At 38.5% G+C, this 22608-nt stretch overlaps 1 protein-coding gene across 2 annotated transcripts in view; it reads left to right on the top strand.

Annotated features, from left to right (window-relative positions):
- Positions 1–22608, top strand: part of PGM5 (phosphoglucomutase 5) — a 153359-nt gene that overhangs the window by 3791 nt on the left and 126960 nt on the right. For both annotated transcript variants that reach the window (XM_071730216.1, XM_071730217.1), the window contains exons 2-6: positions 4776–4938; positions 8801–8947; positions 11327–11452; positions 15255–15445; positions 16302–16456. In XM_071730216.1, coding sequence (XP_071586317.1) covers positions 4776–4938; positions 8801–8947; positions 11327–11452; positions 15255–15445; positions 16302–16456 — 782 coding nt within the window. The remainder of the gene's footprint in view (positions 1–4775; positions 4939–8800; positions 8948–11326; positions 11453–15254; positions 15446–16301; positions 16457–22608) is intronic.

Genomic DNA, 22608 nt, shown 5'->3' with positions numbered 1-22608 from the left:
ATATGGGAAGTCATAGCAACATGCTAGAGAGATCATCAAAAATTGCTAGTAACGAGGCAAAAGTTTGAGATGGCACAGATTTTTCCAGTTTTCTTTTTTTTTTTTTTTATAGTAAAACGGTTGTATCTTGCGTGGCCTTCCAGGCAAATCTTGCCCAACTTCCCTGGACCTGTGTGACTGATATATTTGCTCCTATTTTGAGTGTGGTGCTCATCTTTAGGATACTGTAGTAAAAGGCAGGAAGGCACAGCCCTGTGCTGTCCAGGATATCATCTGCTTGCTTCATGTTCTTTAATTGACTGAGGCATGTGAGAGAAAAAATAATTAAAAAAAGCATTAAGTGACTCCATAGTAATCAACCGAATTGTCTGAAAATGCACAGCTGCAAGCGGCAATATTGCATAAAAATGTTGTTGTAAAGTACTTGTTATGAGTTGCTATTCTTTCATCTGTACAAGTTTGCTGAGGATGGTGGTCTTTGTTTCTGTTGTTGCTACTGAAAACAGTGATAAAATAGAAAGTGGTGTAGTGGCACAGTATTAGGAGAGACATTACATGTCTGTGATCTTGTTGCCATGCAACTTTTTGAATTCCAAAGATAATATTTCCATGCTATGAAACTGTCCAAGATTTTTATAAGGATATTACTGGAACTTTAATTCTGAGTTGGTACGTGGACACTTGGTCAGTGTTTTAGCCCAGAATGTGTCAGGTATGTAAACCTGAGTTCATTGTTTAAAATTAACTAAATGTCAGTTTAGTATTCGGTTCAGAGACAAAATTAACAGCTTCTGGCACAAGAAAGGATGAAGTTGTGTGTTCTTCCCACTGAAATAAAGAGAGTGGGGGAAGATGGGTAGATGGAAGAATGGTACCACTTCCACTTCCAAGATCTATGCTGTCCCAGGGAGTTTTGTAGAAGCACTGAAGATCTTCAAATAACCTGGAGCTCTTTGCAGTAGCCTCTACAAATAGATACCTGGGTATTGGTCATGCAATTTCTCTTGCAATATCCATAATATTGGATACTAAATATTGCAGTATTTCTGTAGTATAGAAATTAGTATATATTAAATATTTCTAAGTAATATAGATACAATGGCTTTGTGACAAATGCTGATGTAAAAGCAAATTACTCCTGTTCATGTTCATATTTGGCATGCAGAAAAATGGGAAAACTGGTTTGTCCAACATCTGTTGAACAGGAGAAAAATTAAGATATGGTAAAGAGAGAGTACCTGATAATTTGTGCATGCTGAAGAATATAACCACTGTACATTAAAAAAAAAACCCAAAACCAAAACCCAACAGTTTTGGTGTGCACGAAGGCAAAAGTCTAAATCTCATTAATTTAGATTTAGAAGTACAGAGAACATGTATTTACAATAAGCCTGTATGCAAGTGGAAATGCATTTTTTATACTTGAATACCTCAAGATGGTTCAGTGTAGCTGTTTTCAAGCAGTTTGCAAAATGTAATTCCTGTCATCTTTCTTTTTTAAGACCTGTCGCTCATTTCTGACATCTGTATTTGGAAGATTGAGTCATTGCCCTACATACTTCGCAGTTTAAAAAAGGGAGAGACAATATTCAGCACAAACCCTTTCGGTATTTATTGTCATTATGCTTTTCATTCCATTACAAAGGTACATTGGGTAGACTGTTGTGCAGACTGGCAGAAAGTTTGTTAAAGTCTGTTTCCCAGTGTTCTGTGTGTTTTTTAATGCTTCAGTACAAATAAATGGCAGTATTAATAAAAAGACTTGCAAGATATGACATGTCCAAAAGATGCTTCATGGACCAAAAGAAGCCATAAAGATCAAATTCAGAACAATTTTAAAAGAAAAAAAATCAGTTTTGTTTAAAATTATTTACATGGCACTGGTTTAAATAAAACCATAAATTATGTGGCTAATGGAAAGTTTTCTTTCTTTAACTTGGTGCAAAAAGTGTGTAAAAGCATGTGCTAGGTCACCCTGTGATTTGTGTGCTTCTCCTGATGGATGGAGTTTTACCTTGTACATTTTCTGAGGTAAAAATGTGCGTGTCAATTGTCAGCCCACAACACAAAATACTTCTGCTTTAAAAAAAAAAAAAAATCTACCAAAAAACTCGTAGCCTAAACAGAGTCTTGCTTGCCCTTCAATGTAGGAATTGCATTTCTGTGTTAACAAGTAGAGTTTTGTAGAAAGAATTTTTGAAGTAGTTTAGCATTCAAAAGTGTTGAATAAATTAAATATATGTGTAGCAACTGTAGATTTTTACAGAGTTTTAAAAGATGAGAATAACATTACATAGATGCAATGGAGTCTGGTCAGTAAGAGAGATACCAATTTTGTTCTGTAATCAGTGGAATAATGTAATCTGCTGCTTCGCTTGTCTTGGAGCAAGGACTGCTTCTAATTGCTGCTTCTAAGGCCTGTAAATTATGACAAATTGAGAGATTTGCAAATATAGGTGCTGTAAATTACTTAGTTTTACCTTTAGGGAGCAGCAAGAATGGGAAGGCAGGAGAGACAAGAGTTAGAAAGTGGTATACAGTCTTGCAAGTAAATGCTGTCACAGTGCACAAGTGTTAACATACAGTATGCTCCTCAAGGATGTGTGAAATCACTGATATGTTTTGTTTCACAAAAAATCAAAGCTATTAATGCTGAAGTTGTCATCAGGTTCTGTAATATAGAAGATCGTATTGCTCTTATATGTTATGAATTCCTCTTTAAAATGCCCTAAGATTAACATATGAGCTAGTCATATGTTAATGAAGCTGTGTGCTTAGGCTTAAATAGGGAATCAAATAGTTTAATACCACTGAAATGAGCAGTAGTGACATTCATTCTCACCAACTGACTGTGACAGTGGAAGTGTTGCTGTTGTTGAAACAGAAAATGTTGTTTCTGCTGATTTGCATTCTTTCTCCTGGAAATGATATTGGTTCTTCCTGGAAAGTATTTTCATTATAACAGAAAAATGAGAACCCAAAATTTGATGTTTCTTTCTCCCCTTACCCTCCACCCCTGCAATTTTCTTCAGAATTTAAAACCTTAAACCTTAAGCTTTAAGGTTTTCCATGAACTGTATTTAGAATTTTGAGAGCATAGCTATTTTCTTGAAAGAATCCACAGGCTTCAAAATTATCTGCAAAAGCTGTGAAAAGAGAACCAACTAGACAAAGAACCATCCTATCATCAGATCTTGATGCAGAACTCTCAGTTAATAATTCATTGTTCTGCACATTTTCTTTTTTATTTGATAGCCATAGTTTGTGCTTAGTTAGCAAAAGGTAAGTTGTGCTTACTTTAGAAGTTGATCATTTCAATGTAGAAATCTGGGGATTTTTTGGTTTTGTTTTTGTTTTTTTTTTTTACTTAGAATAATCCACATAAGACAGGTTAATAAATTTACTAATCCTTAGCTTTTCTGAAGCATATTGGAACCTCACTTCTAAATAACTGTAAGGGCCTTCCACCAGTGTTGAACCCAGAAGCAGTTTAGCTGTGTATGAAGGAAGGGCTCTTTAGAGGAAGGAGTCAGGTAGTGACATCCTCTGTGCTGTTCCTTTGCTGCACAGACAGCAGAGCCATTAAATCTCCCTCAAACTAGAGAAGGAAATCTGAGGTTGAATTGCCAGTCCACTTTTAGATGTGGAGTGGGAAGGACTCATTATTCCACCCCTACCTCTCTTCCCACCTCCTTCTCTCCCCTTCCTCTGTCCCAGACCCCAAACAATACTAATTTGGGTAGGGTCTTTTTTGGTTGGTTGGTTTTGGTTTTTTTGTTTGTTTGTTTGTTCTGGTGGTTTTTTGTTTTGTTTTTTTGTTTGTTTTTGGTTAAGCTAGGATACTGGAAAAAAACTTTGGCAGTATCCTTTTAAGTTCCATATCCAGCTGCCTGGGTTCTCCCTGGTGAAGCAAACCTGCCATTTTCCTCTCCATTTTATGTATCTGCCGGTTTTGCAGGAACTGAAGCTTTTTCATGCTTGTTTGTAAATACATTTCTGGTTTGCTCCTTGATTATTTATGCTGACATGAAACTGTAGTATTATCTGTAGGGCATGAAGGCAAGGTTTTGAAATTGGATCCTTGCAGGGCAACTGCACATAATACCAAACACATTTGCTCAGTGTTTAAAAACAAGACCTGAAAGCTTTTTTTATTTAAAAACAGTGGGGACATCCCCTACTAAGTTGTGCCCAGGGGAACACACCTTCTTCGTGTGGAACAGTCAAGGAGTCACTGATGGCTGGAGGAGGAGCAGTATTTTCTTTAAGGCATCCAAGGCTGTCTTTGTGGTAGAGGTGTCACTCACAGAGACTATAGGTCCTGTACATACTGATGTTTCTGATTGTAATGAAATGCTGCTCCATGAAAGGCCATATACTTGCTCTTCTTCACATAGTTAGCCTTAAATTATTGGTATTTGAGGGGATGTGCTGTTTTTGGGGGGTATCTGGGAAAGTTTGATATCAGGATCATAGCTCACCGCTGTGCTTGAGAGCTCTGCAAATCTCTACCATGACTGTGATCATGCTTTGCTGCCAGTGCACAGGCCATAGGGGTCAAATATGCCAGGATGCAGTATTTTTTGTCAGCATTCCAGATTAGGATGCTATCAATTCACGTGCATATGTTTCTCTGCAAAGGAATAGGCTCCATACTAGGAGTTCACAATTTCTATTCTGTACATGTATACTTATATGTGTATGTTTACGAATTTTCAAAATTAATAAAAAAGCTTGGCTGCCTCCTGAATACTTTGACTTCCTTTTCCACCTAGATTGGCAGATTGGTGATTGGACAGAACGGTATCTTATCCACACCTGCTGTTTCATGTATCATCCGAAAGATCAAAGCAGCTGGTGGAATTATTCTAACAGCTAGCCACTGCCCTGGTGGACCTGGAGGAGAATTTGGCGTCAAGTTTGAGGTTGCCAATGGAGGTAAGCTTTTTTGGGGGGTTTTTTTGGTTTTTCTTTTTTTGTTTTTTTTGGGTTTTTTTTTCACTTTGCATCTCAATATAGTGAAAATGTGCTGTCAAGGGTAACCAGCTGGCGTCGTATTTTTTGTTCACTCTATTAAAACTATGATGAACATACGCATATAATTTTTTTTTCTGTTATAGGAATGCATTTGTTCATATGTGTTTGTACAATAAGCATTAAATGTTGACTGAAGTCCTTGTGCTAGCTGTAAGATTTCTATAAACAAGACGTTTGCCTTCCCATTTTTATAGCATTTTAATGTAGATGGCCAGATCATTGCAACAGTTCTGATCCTCTATAAAGATGTCTGTGAGGGAGCTCTGTTTTGCTTATATTTCTGTGTTCCTTGTCTTGGCATTTGTTTTAAAGAATGTAATTTCAGAAGTGCTGTAAGCAGTATAGTTCATTGTCTTGTATGGAATAAAGCACTTCTCATATTTAGCCAGGAAATAACTGCTCTTATCCAGGGCAGGTAATAGTTGAAGTTTTTACCACTTTAACTATTGCAATTCTTCTGTTGAATTGTGGAATTTTTGTATATAGCTAATGCCTTGTTTCCTGGAATCAGCAAGCTAACACATGTAGGAGTGTTATACATTATGAATGTTTTATGGTGTAGATCTGTGTGTAGCTGTAAAACATCATGGTGGCAATTCCTGGCTCCTTGTGTCCCTCGCATATATAGAGTGCTTTCCATCTGAAAACACTGAAAGTGCTTTTAAAATTCTGTTCCCTTTCCCATTTTGAAGGTGGGAGAACTTGAGAAATGGATGTTTCTTCCCTTGTCTCTTGTTTAATTGAAAACTGTGCATGATTAAGCCAGTGTGATTTTATAAACAGAGTAGGCTTGAATCTCAGAGAGATTAGTAAGGTCAAGCAGTGAGAGAACCAGGGTTACAGCACAACTGGAACCAAACCATTAGATACATTAGCACGCTGTAAAATTTAAAATACCATGTACACCTAATATCATGAGTGGGTAACAATCAAAGGGGAATTCTTTTTAGTGTAATCTGCCTTTTTAAAGGAAATGTAAAGAGGCTATTAAGCATTAAATATGAAACACTCCTCAAGCACAGGTCACAAGATTCAATTTTTTATGATAATCAGCAGAGACATAATGAAACTTAGTTGGTTTAAATTGCAGCTGAGAAAATGTGTGCTAAGTTCCAGGTAAGGCCTTTGGATTAGGAGAATGATTGGGCAACACAACAAGCTCCTAAGGAAGATACTTGTTGCTCACCATTCTCATGCAGTCTATTTTGCAAATCCAGGTCAGGAAGAAGTGGGTTTTTTCTATAGCTGTAGGAAAGAATGCAGAGTGACACTGTGGGACCTTCTTAGTTTGGAAATATCAGTAGACATTACATCTCAAGGATGATCTGGAGCTAATCAAACCTGTCCTGACCCCTTGGGGTTGGTTTGGATTAGGTGATTAAGAAGTCATTTTCTAATCTGAATGAAGAGTTCAGTGACTTATTGTATTGCCTCAGACCATCTGGTACACTGCATCTGAGGTGGAACACACTAGTACAGTACATGTGGCAACACTGTACTGAATACAGCAGCATTGCTAGAGGAATGGAAAGTTAACACAGAAAAGACAGAGGCTTCAGAGTTGGAGAAAGTGCATAAAAGAGGATAGTGCGTAAAAGGAAGTAATTTTTTGGACTGAAAGTGTGACTTTAATGTAATCAATGAAGAGATAAGCCAGGAAGGAATTCTTCATACTCAACTCATGTTGTACTTCATACTCAACTCTTTTGCTACAAGTGCAATAGCTTGTCTCATCATTCTTGCATCAAGCCTGCAACTTTTATTTGATTGACAAATCAAACCCTTGAATTAATAAATTAAATCTTTAAAAATAGAGGTAATCTTCAGGATTTGACAGTGAATGTAATGCACAAACAAAATGTGATTTCTGAACGACTTAAATGTTTCAGGTAATAATTGCTTATTAAGCAGTAGAGATATTTTGAATTCTGACAAAGATGCATTTCATTAAGTCATTGGGTGAAAGCTGCAAGAAAACAATACTGTCAGACTGGTAAGACTTTTTTAAATAATAGTTGTGTCTAATGAAATAATACAAAACACAAACCAATCTCACCCTTACAAGCATCCATTTGCAGACAGTGCTATGAAACACCAGGAACTGCTGTGGAAGGACAGGCTTTCCTTTAATATATATGTTGAGATTCTGTGTTGGGTAAAAATTGCCAGTCTCTGAGGAGTAAACCCAAAGAAGGATAACTCTGATGACTGTGCATTTTTTTTCTCTTGTCACCACTGACTTGAATAATGATTGATTTAAATACTGTGAATCAGTATGTTATGAGTAATGCACTGTAACTGTATTAGATTTTTAAAAAAATGTTTTAAACCTGTGTTACCAGCATGACTTGGTGGTTTTTGATCATGTCTTGATTTACGGGACACCAGGCCTGCTGTCAACAGGCAGGGAAAGCTTGTCTTGCAGGGGGAAAAGGATTCAAGGGCAAGAGTTATCAGGGCTCTGAGAGAGCTTTCAGGGAGTTTTGCAGGGGGTGGGGATGTAACTGGGGTTGCTGGAGAGGCAGCTGGCTGTAGCAGCTCAGCACTTGTGGGGCAGTGTGCTCCTATTTTGGAGAACCAGAAGGCCTGTCACCCCTAAAGGGTGAAAAGAACACAGGTAACTCCCTCTCTGAAGTGCTTATTTGCCAAGAAGTGCAGCAAGGAGAATGAAGAGGCAGAGCTGGAGATGTGTGAGCAGTCACGGGGCCGCGGTCTCATTGCAGTTCCTGAGACGTGATGGGACAGCTCAGGTGCCTGGAACACTGCTGTGGATGGAGATGTCCCTTCCTAGGAAAGACAGAGCAGGAGGATAGGGTGGTGGAGTTGCAAGGTTGAGAGCTTGTGTGTAAGGCCTAAGGGTTGACACAGGCTGACACACTGCTGTGGGTGTTTATTCCGGGCCACCTGGTCAGGATGGGGAAGCTGTTGAGGCCTTTTACAGAGAGCTGAGAGTCACCTCACAGTCACCTTGGGTCTCACAAGGGACTTCAGTCACCCTGATACCTGCTGGGAAGGACACACACACAGCCCAGCATGCACAGTACAGGAGATTCCTCCAGTGTACTCAGGACAATTCTTTTACTCAGGTTTTGGAGAAGGGTACTGCTGGGCCTGGTACTGACAAAAATAAAAGGGAACTGGTGGGGGACATTAAGGCTGGGGGCAGCCTTGGCCGTAGTGATCAGGAAAAGATACGGGATCATGGGTGGTATGCACCAAACAGTAAAGGGAATTGCAGCCTTGCATTTGAAGATGGCTGAGTTTGACCTCAGAGAAGGCTGAGGGATACTTTGCTAATTTCTACAAGTACCTAAAGTGTGGGTGCAAGTACGATGCATCTGGACTCTTCTCAGTAGTCAGGATGAGGGGCAATGGGCACAAGCTGGAACACAGGAAGTTCCATTTAAACATAAAAAGCTTCCTCGCTATGAGGGTGACAAGGCACTGGAACACGCTGCACAGGGAGGCTGTGGAGTCACCTTCTCCGGAGATATTCAAATTCCACCTGGATGTATTCCTCTGCAATGTGCTCTATGTGGTCCTGCTTTAGTGGTAGAGTTGTACTGGATGATCTCCAGAGGTCCCTTCCAACCCCTAACATTCTGAGATTTGATGAAATAAAAGACCTCACTCACTGTAGTTCTTCGTGTTTATTCCTCAACAGCTGCAGCATGTTCAGAAAAATACATGCAATACCACTGCCTTTTTAAGTAGGGAACTTTGTTTAAAAAAACTGATCCACTACATTCTTTTTTTCTTACAGGGCCTGCTCCAGATATGGTTTCTGATAAAATCTATCAAATCAGCAAAACCTTGGAGGAATATGCCATTTGCCCTGATCTCAGAGTTGATTTATCACGCCTAGGAAGACAGGAATTTGATCTGGAGAACAAATTCAAACCTTTCCGAGGTATCAATATATGCTTTTATGCATGCTGCATTAATTGTTTCTAAATATTGGAATTGCTGCAGAATGATGTAACAGGTAATTATTTAAACAGAACTTCAATTCTTCGAAATGCCTTACTACAAGTTCTCAAAATATTACACAGCATAGGTAAGTGCTGAATTGATTGTCATGTAAAGAAGCTGAGTCACAGACCTACGTGCATCAGGCATCATCATTTAGCCCATTACTTTCACCAAATACATGTCCTTAGGCTTGCTAGTAGTTAAAAACCAAACATTTTTGGACTAGGAAGGATTTGCTCATGTAAGTCAAAATAATAAAAGGGTTCATGAAAGTCTCAGCTTATTCATTCTATGCTCACACTGGCTTAAATGTTGTGAGATGTGTAAGGCACTATGCATCCCCTCAGGCTCCTCTGATGCAAATGGAAAAGGAGTGCTTAAACACATAGTTTTAAGCATATGAATGCTTCTTTGCCTGTACTTACTTTAAAATGAGCTAACAGAGCAATTTTTTATTGGAAGGAGTCAAAAGCAAAGGAAAAGGCCCATACAAGATTTTGAATACTGCAAAACTCTGTATGGCCTCAAGAGCTCTTCCTTCTTCTGATGTCCTAGAATTAAAGCCAGTTCATTTCCTATGAAAAACATTATATTTTGAGACAAAGTACATGTTGATAAAGTTTTTTATTAAAATGACTCTGAAACTATGTTGTTGGGTGTTTTGGGTTGATTTTGGTTTTTTTTTGTTATTTTTCAAAGAAAATATTTGGCTTTTCAGGCAAATAAAAAAAAATAAGTTCAGCTCCAACACCACTCTGGAATCATATGATTGCTACAATTTCAAATCTCTTCAGACTGTATTTTTCTAAATTAAAACTTGACCCCCTCCCTGACTTAGTATAGAAGTAGATTAAAATCAATGGCAATTTGTCTAAATGTTTGTCTAAGGAAAAGTAATTTCCCAATCAAGTCTTCCCAGAATATATCATCTTGGAACAATAGAGCTTCAAGGGATTTCTGCAGAAACAATGTAATTGGCTTATAAGTGCATGAATAAATATAGTTGTATTTAAAACTTTTCCTTTTCAGTTACATGAGCTAACTTGTGAATCTGCCCTACAGAGGTATTGAAGCAGCTAAGAGTAAAGCAGTTAGACAAAATGAATTTTTAAACTTTAATTCTGCAGGCACTTCATCTTAACATGTGTGAATAACTCCACTGAAGCTGAGGCATTTATTCATATGTGTAAGGTTTAGACCCTACTTGAAGATAAGTAGTAAACCTTGAGGCTTCCAGCATACACCATAATGAACTAACTTTCAAATACATTTTACAGGGTTTTTTCAGCCTTGAGAATTCTGTTTTTTTGCTTGTCCCTTTAGGTGTATTTTCAGAATCTACTCTTAAGTGTTTTTCTAGGTTCAAAAAATATCTGTCATTTTAATGTTTTCCTAAAGAAGAGCATTAGGGTGAGGCCAGTGTTTCTGAAGAAGACTGGCTGATATTCTAATAATTTAACTTTTAATTAAAATATTTCAAGATACTAATTTAACCAGATAAAAAGACATTTTTGTAACATAGTTTTTTTAATTTAATAAGCAAAAGCAGTATGTTCCAAGGTGACCTGAGAAGCATAGCTTCTGACTGCTTTCATTATGACAGACTTAGTTTCATTAATTCATTTTAGTTCAATGTTTAAAATTTAAAAAAATGAAAAAATTCATAGCTGTCTTCTTTTATAAACTTAGAATTCGAATTAGCAAGACCAGATGTCTAAAGCCATCTGTCTAGAGCCAGATGTTGTATGGGGGCCTCACTTTCCTAAAGCATTGAGATACAAAATGCAGAAGTATCATGGTAGATTGGTAACAAACTGGAGGCAGATATTCCAGGTGGCAAAACTGAGAATAGGCTGTATGTCTTTCCTGGTGGAATGAAGCAGGTAGAAACTGCTGTCAGGCAGAAAAATAGAATGTGTGGCTTCAGCTTGGCACAGACATTTTCCTCTGAAAATAAACCTGTTTAGTTTGAAAAGTTGCTCAGTGATTTAGTGAATGATTAAGCAGAGTTTATTTTGCTACGGTGTGCTCTAATGAATGTTTTGAGTGAAACAGGAACTGTCCATGTACCTCACCTCTGCAGGCAAAACTGTTGGTCTCTGCAAGGCTTAAAGCTTTTTGGTAGCCACACTGAAATCAGTGGATGTCTTTGACTTTGCCCCCATGGGCTTCAGAGCAAATCCCTGACACGTAGAGCCTGTGTGCTTTGGTTTTAATTGAGTCATGTGGCTGGTGGGAATATGCTGAAAGAGATGTTTTCCCATGCATGAACTGTAGTGATATTTTTTCTGCCTAATTTTCTACCCAATTTTTCTAGTGGAAATTGTGGATTCTGTGGATATCTACCTCAATCTCCTTCGAAGCATCTTCAACTTCAATGCGATCAGAAATTTGCTGACCGGACCCAACCAGATTAAAATAAGGATTGATGCCATGAATGGAGGTATGAACTTAAGTTGCTATCAGGACAAAATTGTAGGTACACTGCAGAAGTTTCCCAATTAAGGTACAGCATATAAGAGGCAGACTTTTTTTAAAAAAGCGTAATTAATAAGGGTTAAGGGTAAAACGAAAGGATTTGAACGTTATACTAGTAACAAAGACAATCTTCACAATGGGTTAGACCCCTTACTAGGCAAAGATAACTTTTCTTGACAGAGAAATGCAGGCATATGTGTCCAATAAATGTTTTATTTCTGCATTTGGAAGCAAGCAGGATGAGGTAATCTTCCCATGAGAGGGTAATAAAGCGTGCAGTAGCCAAGGTGGTTACAAGGCAGTTTCTACTAAGAGTAAATTCTAAATGGTATAAAATTAGTTAGGTCTAAGCAAATTGCACTCAAGAGTCTTTAAACAGTTGGCTGAGACCTTGGTCTCACTCACATTGACTTTTAAAAAATTTCAGTGTACTGGGGGCAAGAGGAGAGCAAGTGTCACAGAAGACAACAAGGGGACCAATTCTGAGACACTATGAAAAAATTGTGCTCTGTGTCACTTGGCGAAACATATATTGGCATGAGATCTATCTTAATCTACATCATGAAAAAATAAATAAAGATTTCTACAGATAATGACTGGAAGGACAGAAATGTAAATAATGGTGTTCAACCTTATCCTGTGGAAAAAAAAAATCCATCAACCACCGGGGTTTGCTCTTTATTGAGATTACAAAAACTGACTGATAAGGGGAACTAGATGGACTTACAAAGCTTTTGTACAGTCTAATAGTCACTGTTCAAAAGATAACAGTTGGTGTACAGTCGGTGTGAACACCCAGTTTTTCCAGGCTGTGGTAGAAGAGCAGATAGTGTCCTGAGCAATGCAGAGGGAGCAATGAGGAAGGCACTGCCTCCTGTCACATGTTGCACCAGAGAGAATGTTAGCCAAATGGTGTGTAGAGCTCTCATGTCCAGATCTATAAGTGAGTGTTGAAAAATTTTATATGTGGTCAGAAAGATGCACAGTCTGGCTCGGGGTCAGAAAAACTAATGCACCATAAATGTTTGAAAAGACTTCACTTGCAAGGTGAACTGGCTTTATGACTTTGTAACTTGTGGATGCCATACATATAGTACACATACAAAAGTTGTATATGAGAATATTTGTTTATACAAAAGAGAAAGTTTCAGGTTTTTTCCCAGCAGAAATACTATTTCTCAGTCTTTTATTTCCCAAAATACCATAAAGAATAAGTATTGAGAAGCTGAGGCCAGAGAAATGCAAACTAAAATGTATCTCACCTGTTTATGGGTACCAGTCAATAACCACCGGAGCAATCTACCACGGACTTGATCCATTTGGCAGCTGGACACAAGCGGTGTTCCCCAGGGCTCACTCTTGGGCCCAGTTCTCTTGAGTATGTTTATCAGTGATCTGGATGAGGGGATAGAGTGCACCACCAGTAAATTTGCAGATGACACCAAGTTAGGCAGGAATGTTGATTTACTTGATGATAGGAAGGATCGGCACAGGCACGATTGATGAGTGTAGGCCAACTGTGTGCGGTCCAATAGTGCCAAGTGGCAGGTTGTGTGCTGGGGTCACAGCAGCCCCGTGCAGTGCTACAGGCTTCAGGAGGGGTAGTAGCTGCAAAGCAGAAAAGGACCTGGGGGTGCTGATTGACAGCTTGATGAATATAAGCCAGTGGTGTGCCAAGAAAACCAAGAACATCCTGGCTTGTAACAGGAATAATGTGGCCAGCAGGATTAGGGAAGTGATCATTCCCCTGTTCTTGGCACTGCTGAGGCTGCACCTTGAATACTGTGCCCAGTTTTGGACCACTCACTAGAAGATGTGTATTTTGTTACTGGAGGATTTATGGAGATGGCAGCGAAGCTGGTAAAGGGTCTGGAGAGTAAGTCTTATGAGGAGTGTCTGAGGGAACTGGGGTTGTTTAGGGTGGAGAATAAGTGGCTGAAGAGAGACCTTATCACTCCCTACAACTGCCTGAAAGGAGACTGTAGCCAGGCAGGGCTTGGTCTCTTCTCCGATGTAACAAGAGATAGGACAAGAGGAAATGGTCTTAAGTTGTTCCTGGAGCTTAGATTGTAGGTTAGGAAAAAAAAGTTCACTGAAGGGTATGTCAGGAACTGGCACAGGCTGCCCAGGGAAGTGATTGAGTCACCATCCCTGGATATATTTGAAAGAGATGTAGATGACTTGCTTAGGGACATTAGTTTAGTGGTAGACTTGGCAATGCTAGGTTTATAGTTGGACTTCATGTTCTCAAAGGTCTTTTCCAACCTAAACAATTCCATTATTCTAAGATAAGTGGAGTGTGTCCCTCTCTTGGTGGCATCAGATCAAAAGATTTTTTTGGTAAGATGCATCAGCAAAAAGTGAGTCACGAACTGCAATATTCTCGACATTAAAGAGGGCCACATGTGTACATGGACAAACTGTCTTCCAAAGTTTGTTTTAGCTCTGTAGTTCTGGAAATACCGATGACTGTAGGCATTGACAGTTTAATGTTGGCATAGAAAAGTAATTTTTCAGAAGTATACTCTTCATGAGAATATGATCAATGTTTACCACGTATTTTACAGAAATTGCATATAGGTTTTCTTAAAGACAAGTTTCTTATAGAGGTTTCCCTCTGTTTACAGTTGCTCCAGGTAACAAGATTTCAGAGTAAGGTAAAATAGGGAGCATAAGAGAGTGAGCAATCACGAAATTTTTACCTCTGAGTGACCTATTCACACCTGCCTCAGGGATTCAGAAAGCTCATTTGTTAGTGTCTGTTCAGATGCTGAATGCACAAATGTAGATTTCATACATTACTGACATTATAGTTTCTCCCTATGAGCAGATGATTTTATAGTGAGATTGAACAACATTCTGTACAATTTGCTAATTATTGCATTTCTAGGTGAGTATGTACTTCGGATCCTTTTTTTTTTCTGGGCTGAAATTTTAGAAATTTTCTACTAATACTAAGAAAATATTCTATGCAGTTGTTTAAAATGAAAATTCATTGGTTGAAAGATGATACACTATATACTTTCATTCAGTCATTGGCATTAGGATAGGAAATTCCTCTAAAGAAAGAAAAAGACACAAGATGTACATGAAATACAATTCCCATCCAAAATGAACCTGACTGATGTTTTGGGATACCCCCACAGCATTGCGTATAATAGTTATGATACAGCATGAGCTGGGGGCTCAGTTGGCCATATCTTTATCAAAGTAAAGAAGCTATTTTGAATTTTGAGAAAATTTTTATTTATTATCTACATGGTAGTAATTAAAATTTTGTAAAAATCCTTTGTTGGACAAACTTATTCTAATTTTAATATGAATTGGAATGTTGAGGTAAGTTTATTTCTCTCTTATATTCCCTCACTGTTTGCTTTCCTTACTGTTACATGTTAAACTGTTATTGAATTCCAGAACACATTGAACAGCATCTTAGTTTTGTTCTAGTGAGGGAAACCCCTCTGTGTATGATAATTGCTTTACTTACTAATGGGTGAATAAAATGTGCATCTTTCACCATTCAGTGATTACTTTTTCACTTCCACTAGTTGAGAACTGTACTTTAATGCTTAATTGCTGATTGTTTATTTAGTGGGGGGAAAATCATACACTCATCTGTGAAATAATAATAATACAGTTTCTCTTGATAGAACAGCTGTCTAGAATTTCTGAAAGTACGTTTTGTATCAAGTCTCTGTGGAGCTGAGAAGAATTTAAATGTCAAGCATATGCTTTTGTGATTGCATGGTAGACTTCTGCTTTTGCAGTTATGGGACCTTATGTAAGAAGAATCCTGTGTGATGAATTGGGAGCTCCTGCAAATTCTGCCATAAACTGTATTCCTCTGGAGGATTTTGGTGGACAGCCTCCTGATCCCAATTTAACATATGCAACTGCCTTGCTGGAGGCTATGAAAGGTGGAGAATATGGGTTTGGAGCTGCTTTTGATGCGGATGGAGTAAGTGTTTTTATCTGTCTGGAGGTGTTACCATAGCTGTACCTTTGCCTGGGGTCAGATATGGGACATGTGAACTATATTTTATTTGCTTTTCACTAAGGCCTCAATGCTGAAAGTGGTATTACTTTCAGGTCCAGATGATAGCATTTGGAACCCTTAAATGAAACACATATGCTGTAATTTGTCTCTGCAGATGACTGCAGATTGAGCAGGATTTGAATCCAGAATTAGAATTCATCAAATGTTAGGCTGGTTTTATCTTGTGTAACACTTTTATTCCTGGTTAGGAAGAGACAGTATATATAAATGAAATGGACTTGTTCAAGCGAGTAGTAACTAATTTGAGTCCTTTTTGGTTAACATTATAAATTGAGCTATTTTCAGCTAAATAAAGCACTGAATCTCTGCTTTAATTTCTAATGTCATAAATGGCAAAGTATTACAGAAACAACTTTCTTTCCTGCCAGTGTGGGAGGAAGATGGAAAGGTTCTGTAGAAGAGCAGCTGTTTTCCATTGTCAGTAAACACAAATCAGCCACCTACTCTCCATGCAGTGCATGCTGATGGCAAAAAGATTCTCCTACGCCAGCATTCCCTCCCAGTAAGAGGCCTACTGAAGTGTCATGTAGGAGGATGAAGCTAGGGACTGGTCTGGAACTTAGATTTACAAGGCTGGAGAGAAGTGAGATTGTAAACCTTGCAGGATGATGCCAATAAATTATTTTGCCCAAAGACAGATGCAAGTAACCCGAGCCTGTTACTTTTTCCCCTACCTACAGTGGATCTAATGAATGAAATCACCTCTCTGCAAAACATGTAATTTAAGATGCTTTTTGGAATTTCTTTTCTTCTTCAGGACCGCTACATGATCCTCGGCCAAAATGGTTTCTTTGTTAATGCATCAGATTCACTGGCTATAATTGCTGCCAATCTGTCTTGCATTCCATACTTTTGTCAGAGGGGTGTCCGAGGATTTGGCAGGAGCATGCCTACCAGCACAGCCCTGGACAAGTAAGATGAAACATTTATTTACATGACCTTGGTCATTACATTAGTTATCACTCTGCTTTGTATTACATAGTAGTTCCAAAATTGTGAAGTCTTTTGATAAGACCTTCTCATTTTCACCATCCTTATGTGCTTTATTGTTTTAACTAGTTGCAATGATATTTGATTATTACCTAGACTAATTTTACCAAGCCTTTCTTAAATTAAAATTCATTATGGATAAGAAATAAGTATGTTAAATCTTTTTGGAAGTACAAACACTTGGATGCTAATTCCTTTTCCACACCACTCTTCCTTTTGCAGTAAATAATGCTTTATATCCTAACCCAGCAGCCCTTGTGAGGGAACCCACGGAAGCTGAAAACAGATAAAGGATTAATTCAGTACTAACCAAGCATTAAAAAAATCAAAACACCCCCTACACCCTTATTATTTTAAGTCACTGAAATATATAACCTATTATGATACAAAATATCCCAGGAGTGACTGCAAGCAGTTATTAAATATATTCCCAGTTTCAAGGCAGATTTAGAAGGATACCTAAAGCTATTTCTGACAACTTCAGTCTCCTCTCAAAATATTTGCTGTGTGTACGTCCTGTGTTAGCATCTGAATTTTCAATGTCTCATCCAGACCAAAACTTTGCATAAATACTGACAGAAGAAGATTAAGTTGAACGTTATTGCCTTGTATATTCTTCATGGAAAGGGCATTCACTGAGTATATTGTGTCTCAGTTCTGGTCTGGTTGCTTAACTTTACTAACACAAGACAGATCTGCTGCCCCCATTAAACACGTCTAATCAGAAAATAGTGATTTTAAAGTGAAATATAGCTTGTTTGAAAAGCAAGGTTATTAGGGTGCTTCCATATTCAGGAAGTTTCTAAAAGTTACCACATTAAGAGCTAGCAACTTCCTTTAAACACTTTACAAGTTTTTCAGGGAAATTTTCCTTACTTGTAGGCAGGTTTTCTAGTTTAAGGAAAGACTGTTACGTCAGAGTTTGCTCTATTTTGTTTATTCTGTTTAGAGAGCCAAAAATCTCATTGTTTAAGTGAAAGATACCTTTATAATGAAATACTACATTAAAAAAGACAGGATCATTCTGGATATAAACCCCAGGATCTTTGCATTTCTGTAAGACTGGAAGAAACAGTGACATTTCAATATGCTTGTCTGTCTTGTTTTCTTAAAGTTTGCTAAATATGTCAGAAAGTACTGAAGTCACTTTCAATAACACTGACTATTTGAATTATGTTCTTGACAATGTTTACTTGACCTTTGGGAGCACACATAGTCTCATTGTGATTACTGCCTTATTTAGTTCTGTGGAGCTAAGTCTGATTATTAAATAAAACTGAGTAACTGATAATGATGGAAAGATGTAAATATTTTCCTAGACATTCTTACAAATATTTATTATTGTGAAGTTTTCAGTCTGTATTCAGGACACTTGATTATTTTATTTTTCTTTCTCTTTTTTGTTGTCTTTGTTTTTCTGAAGGTTTACGTACATGCTCTTGAAGCTGACCACTTTTGTTTTCTGAATCATTTATGCACATAACAATGCAAAATACCTGTGATGGGTTTTTTTGTTTTTTGTTTTTTTTAATCTGACACTGAAAGCTTGTGGACATTGGCCAAAATCAACTTAATGAGATAAATCCTAATGAGCTTCCGAATAGTGATTTTAACAAGATATGTCAAACATCCTGAGCAAAATGTTACAGAATGTCATCTGATGCATGCTGTGATCTATCCTGTTTGTGTAACTTTCCAAAACTGCCTGTTTTTTACCTTCTTTGCAACTGTTAACTATTTGTAGTCATACCAATGCTGAAGATTTTATTAGAAGGTTCTAAAAGAGACACCAAAATATTCATCCAGATACTTACAGTGGGTTGACCTCAGCTGGCTGCCAAATACCTACCCACTCTCTTAACCCACATTCTCAACAGGACAGGATCAGGATGAAAGAACTTGTAGGTGAGACAGACAAGGAGATCACTTGCCAACTGCTATCAAGGGCAGAAGACTTTGACTTCAGAAAAATTAATATAATTTGTCATAATTTGAAATAGATTTGGATAGTGAGAAACAGAAAACACACAGATCAAACCAACACCTTTCCTCCAGTCCTTTTTTCCATCTTCATTCTTCTGCATCCTCCATGCCAATCAGTGCAAGGGGGTGGGAGTGTTAGTCCATGAGAGCTCCCCAGCTAAAGTTGCTGTCAAGAGACGTCCATCAGCTCCACCATGGTCCTCTTCAAGGGCTGCAGGATAATCTCTACTTCAGCATTTGAAGCAGCACTTCCTCCTCCTTGCTTCTTCTTTGCCCTTAGCATATACTGTTTCTTCCTTAACCATCACTGCTGGGCAACTTTTTTCCCTTTTAAAGTCTGTTTTCCTAGAGCTATGACCAGCTTGGCATCTGGGCTCAGCTGTGCTCTGTGATGGGTTTGTGGCAGCTGATGGGAACTCCCTGTGTCTGGGGTGGAGCAGCCCAAGCCCGTCCTGACAGAGCCCACCCTGCAGCCAACCACTGGCAAACCCTGCCATGTGCACCCAGTGGAACACCTAAAACAAATCCCATAAAAACATAAGTAGTTACTCATATCTAGACTGTCATTAATTCAGATCGGCATTTATTTCATTTAAGGTAGTAGCTGCATAGCAGACATTTTTATATGCGAAGATTAAATGGTAAATATTGTTCTTATTCATCTATCCATGGTTTTTTTTAGATGTGTCCCACTTACCTCTCTAGATTTAATAATGAAATATGACAGCCTGAGTTAGTCATAATTTGGCCTTTAATAAGTGTCCCTTACCATTCAGTTCCCTGGGAATGAATATTTAGAAAGGCTCTGCAAAGGCTTTTTTGTTAGTGAATTAGAAGAAATAAGTAAAGGAAAAGGACTTTCTGACCAACTGTTAATCCACATCAGGCGTGGACAAGAATAAGAACAACACTTGATTAAAATGGGAGGAAAAGCACATTTAATAAACTTAGTACTTAAAAAAATTTTCTACTGTGCTACTGAGTGCTGAGCTTCCTTATTTTCTGTATTGTCATTGTACTTACAATAGTAATTGAGGAACTCTTAAAGATGTCTGAAAAGTTCATGGCAAAATTTTAATAGGTTTAGAAGTGCAAGAAACTTGTGAAGAAATAGTGCCTAGGAGATGAAAAGAAATCCAGATTCTACTTATTCGTCTTCCTGAAGAAGTGCTAACTGCAAGCTTTAATAGTACTACCAGTACTCCATAAATGCTTAGACATCCTGTCTCAATGGTTGTTAGCAGAGTAGGGAAGCAGAGATAATTATCATCAGAAATATACCCCCCCCTCCCTTTTTTTTTCATGAGAGAAAGACAGGTTCTTCTAGACATTCTTCATAGTATTTGATGTGTAATCACAGTGCCTCTGGGATGACACTTTTCCAGTCATCAGAGCCCCACTGTTGTCTGAAAGTTGTACTTGATTTGTGTCTACAGGGTCAATCTTCATATTGTACAGTACCAAGTCCTCTCTTCTGTCCCACTTCTGGATCTTGGTAAAAACAGTAGCTTTGATGTGAGGGAATTGATTAAATCTCTTCTTACTATTGTGTCCCTGTGGTGTGGCTACAGTGTAGCCTAAATCATTATTCTAGTGCTTTTTCTTAGGTGCAAAGAAAAATCAGACACAGTACTTGAAAAAAAGGATTTAGAAGATCTGATAATTTGTTCAATTGTGTGCACAATAATGGGTTCTTTATAATAGCTTTTTACAGTGCTTTGTTAAACAGCGGGAAGTGACTCTTAAGTGTCACTTAGGAATACAGCAATAACAAACGGAGCACTGGATTATGAGAGAATTTGCTCAAGATGTTTAACATTTACATGTGTTTGCTTGAAGTGACTGCTGGAGTATACCAGCAAGTGCTGGGGGAAGAGTGTAGCACTTGACAGGAAACATCTGCTTTAATATGCTCCAACATCAACAAGATTGTGGCAGTGCGTCTCCAGACTTCAGTTCTCTGGCAGTATGTCCCCTTTAGTTGGTGTTCTTTTTCTTATAGGAAGTGTGAATCTTTGTACCCTGTTCAGCAAACTATTCCTTTTTCATATTTTTGCATTCTGAATGACTTGATGTCTGCATTACAAGAAAATAAAATACTGGAATGTTAGCTAATCGTCTAGAAAATGAGAATCTCTGTATGAATTAGGAAGCTAAATGGGTGTGGAAAACATCAGTCAAGTTGGTACTGGAAAAGAAGGTCGTGAGAATTCTACTGTGACAAGGATTAGCTAATATCTTGTTTCTACAGGCAGGTCATTGAAAGAGCACAAAGGTGCTGTGATTATACTTACCCTGAGCAAAGTCAAGCATCTTTCCAGACAGCACGCTGTCACTTGACATCTGATAGCAAGTCTGTTAATGCAACTTTGACACATCAGTGCTCTGTCTGCTGACTGTCCATTTACTATTTGGTCAGCTAGAGTGTTAAGGGGGCCTGCAGTCACATGACTGTTCTTACTTGTTTAGAGAAATGTTCTTATGCAGTGAAAGACAGAGATGTGGTGAGCTCTAAACAAGCTGGTGTGGTTGCAGGAAGACCCTGACAGCAAGAACTCTTGGGTTCACAGTGCTGGTTTAGAGTGAGGTCCATATTGCCTGAAGCACAGTGGGAGGCTTTGATTGAATGGCTCCTGCATGTTTGCTTCTTTAGGACAGGAGCCTGAAACGTGAGGAGCAATGAATGGCACAAAGACAGGATGAAAAATATTAATTCTGTCTTCTTGTCATAGTTTGAGTGGACAAGGGTAATTTCTGGTACCAGCACAAGAGAGAGGATCTTTAGGACCCGGAGGGATTCAAGAGGGGTGGAACACAGAGGGGTCAGTATTCCCTCCCATTTCCTGCCTGTACTCTATAACCAGAAGCCGCGGTCTGTTTTGCCCACTCCTTGCTTCTCTGCTGCTTCTTTGAACTTCTTTACCCCCAGCTCGCCACATGCTCCTCAGAATCCACATCCATCGGGTGCTGGAAAGAGCTGTGGAGCCCTCTTCTAAGCCGGTGCTACTGCAAGGGGCCCTCAGGCACCTGTCCCTGCCAGCATCGAGACTGGGCTGGGTATATTTTTACATATTTTTGTTCCTTATCCCACGTGTCACTGCCCTTATCCTGTTCTAGTAAGGTATGTTGCCAGTCTGAAAATGACTTGTTTCAATTTCCAACCTTACAATATTTTCAGTTAAAAGGAAATATTTCTCATTCGTGCCTCATGTTGGGTGCCAAATATTCTGTCCTGGTTTAGCACTATGGGTGGACCAAAAGCCAGAGGACAGATTGCTCTCTATTAGCCCCCTTCCACCCTCCCGAGGAAAGATAAAGGGAGAATAAGGATGAGAGAATTAGAAGTTGAAAATTAAAACTGCAGAGGTTTATTGTAGCAGTAAGGTATGTATTGAGGTGTGTATTGTCCAGGTAAGTGTTTCTGGAGGCAGTGAAAACATTTCCAGATGGATTATTGGTTGGGGCCTTCTGCTGCTGTTAAACAAGCTGTAGCAATTAAAGAAACATGTTTGTCTGGCTATGGAGAACAGCACACCGTATTCTGGTTGTGCCTTTGTGACAGTTGCCTTGCATTCTTCGTTTGTAAAATACAGCCTAGATTGTTTTGCCAGTAGATTATCGTGAATTTGTAACTTATTGTTCCTTTGCAACCATCTGCTTTTTTTCTGATCATGAGTTTTAATGAAGAAGTTTGTGCCAGAAGCAGAGTAGGCACCATGCTTTTCTTTCTCCACCTGGATTTCCTCTACTGTTGAGTTGTGGGTTCTTTCAGCCTCAAGATTTCTCCAAGTTATAAATACTTTTCTACATGGCTGATACTGCATTTGCTTTGTGAGTGTGTTTTTTTTTTTAACTTATGCCAGCTGTGACCTCACTTTTTTTATCTTCCTTCAGTAGGATAAGGCAATCTCACTTTCTCTTATCTGGAATATGCTTGCTGTGAATTTTTTAAGACACCTCTGTCAGAATTAGTCCATGTCACATATAAGCAGTTTTTAAATTAGATGGAGCAAAAGGACATGTTCTGTCCTGGAATAATGCAGAATGGCAACTGCATAAAACCTTCATAAGTATAACTTAATATGTTTGCA

Source organism: Heliangelus exortis, chromosome Z (assembly GCF_036169615.1).
Source record: "Heliangelus exortis chromosome Z, bHelExo1.hap1, whole genome shotgun sequence".
NCBI lineage: Eukaryota > Metazoa > Chordata > Aves > Apodiformes > Trochilidae > Heliangelus > Heliangelus exortis.
The sequence above is the reverse complement of the archived record's forward strand: the minus strand, read 5'-3'. Positions and strand labels throughout refer to the sequence as shown.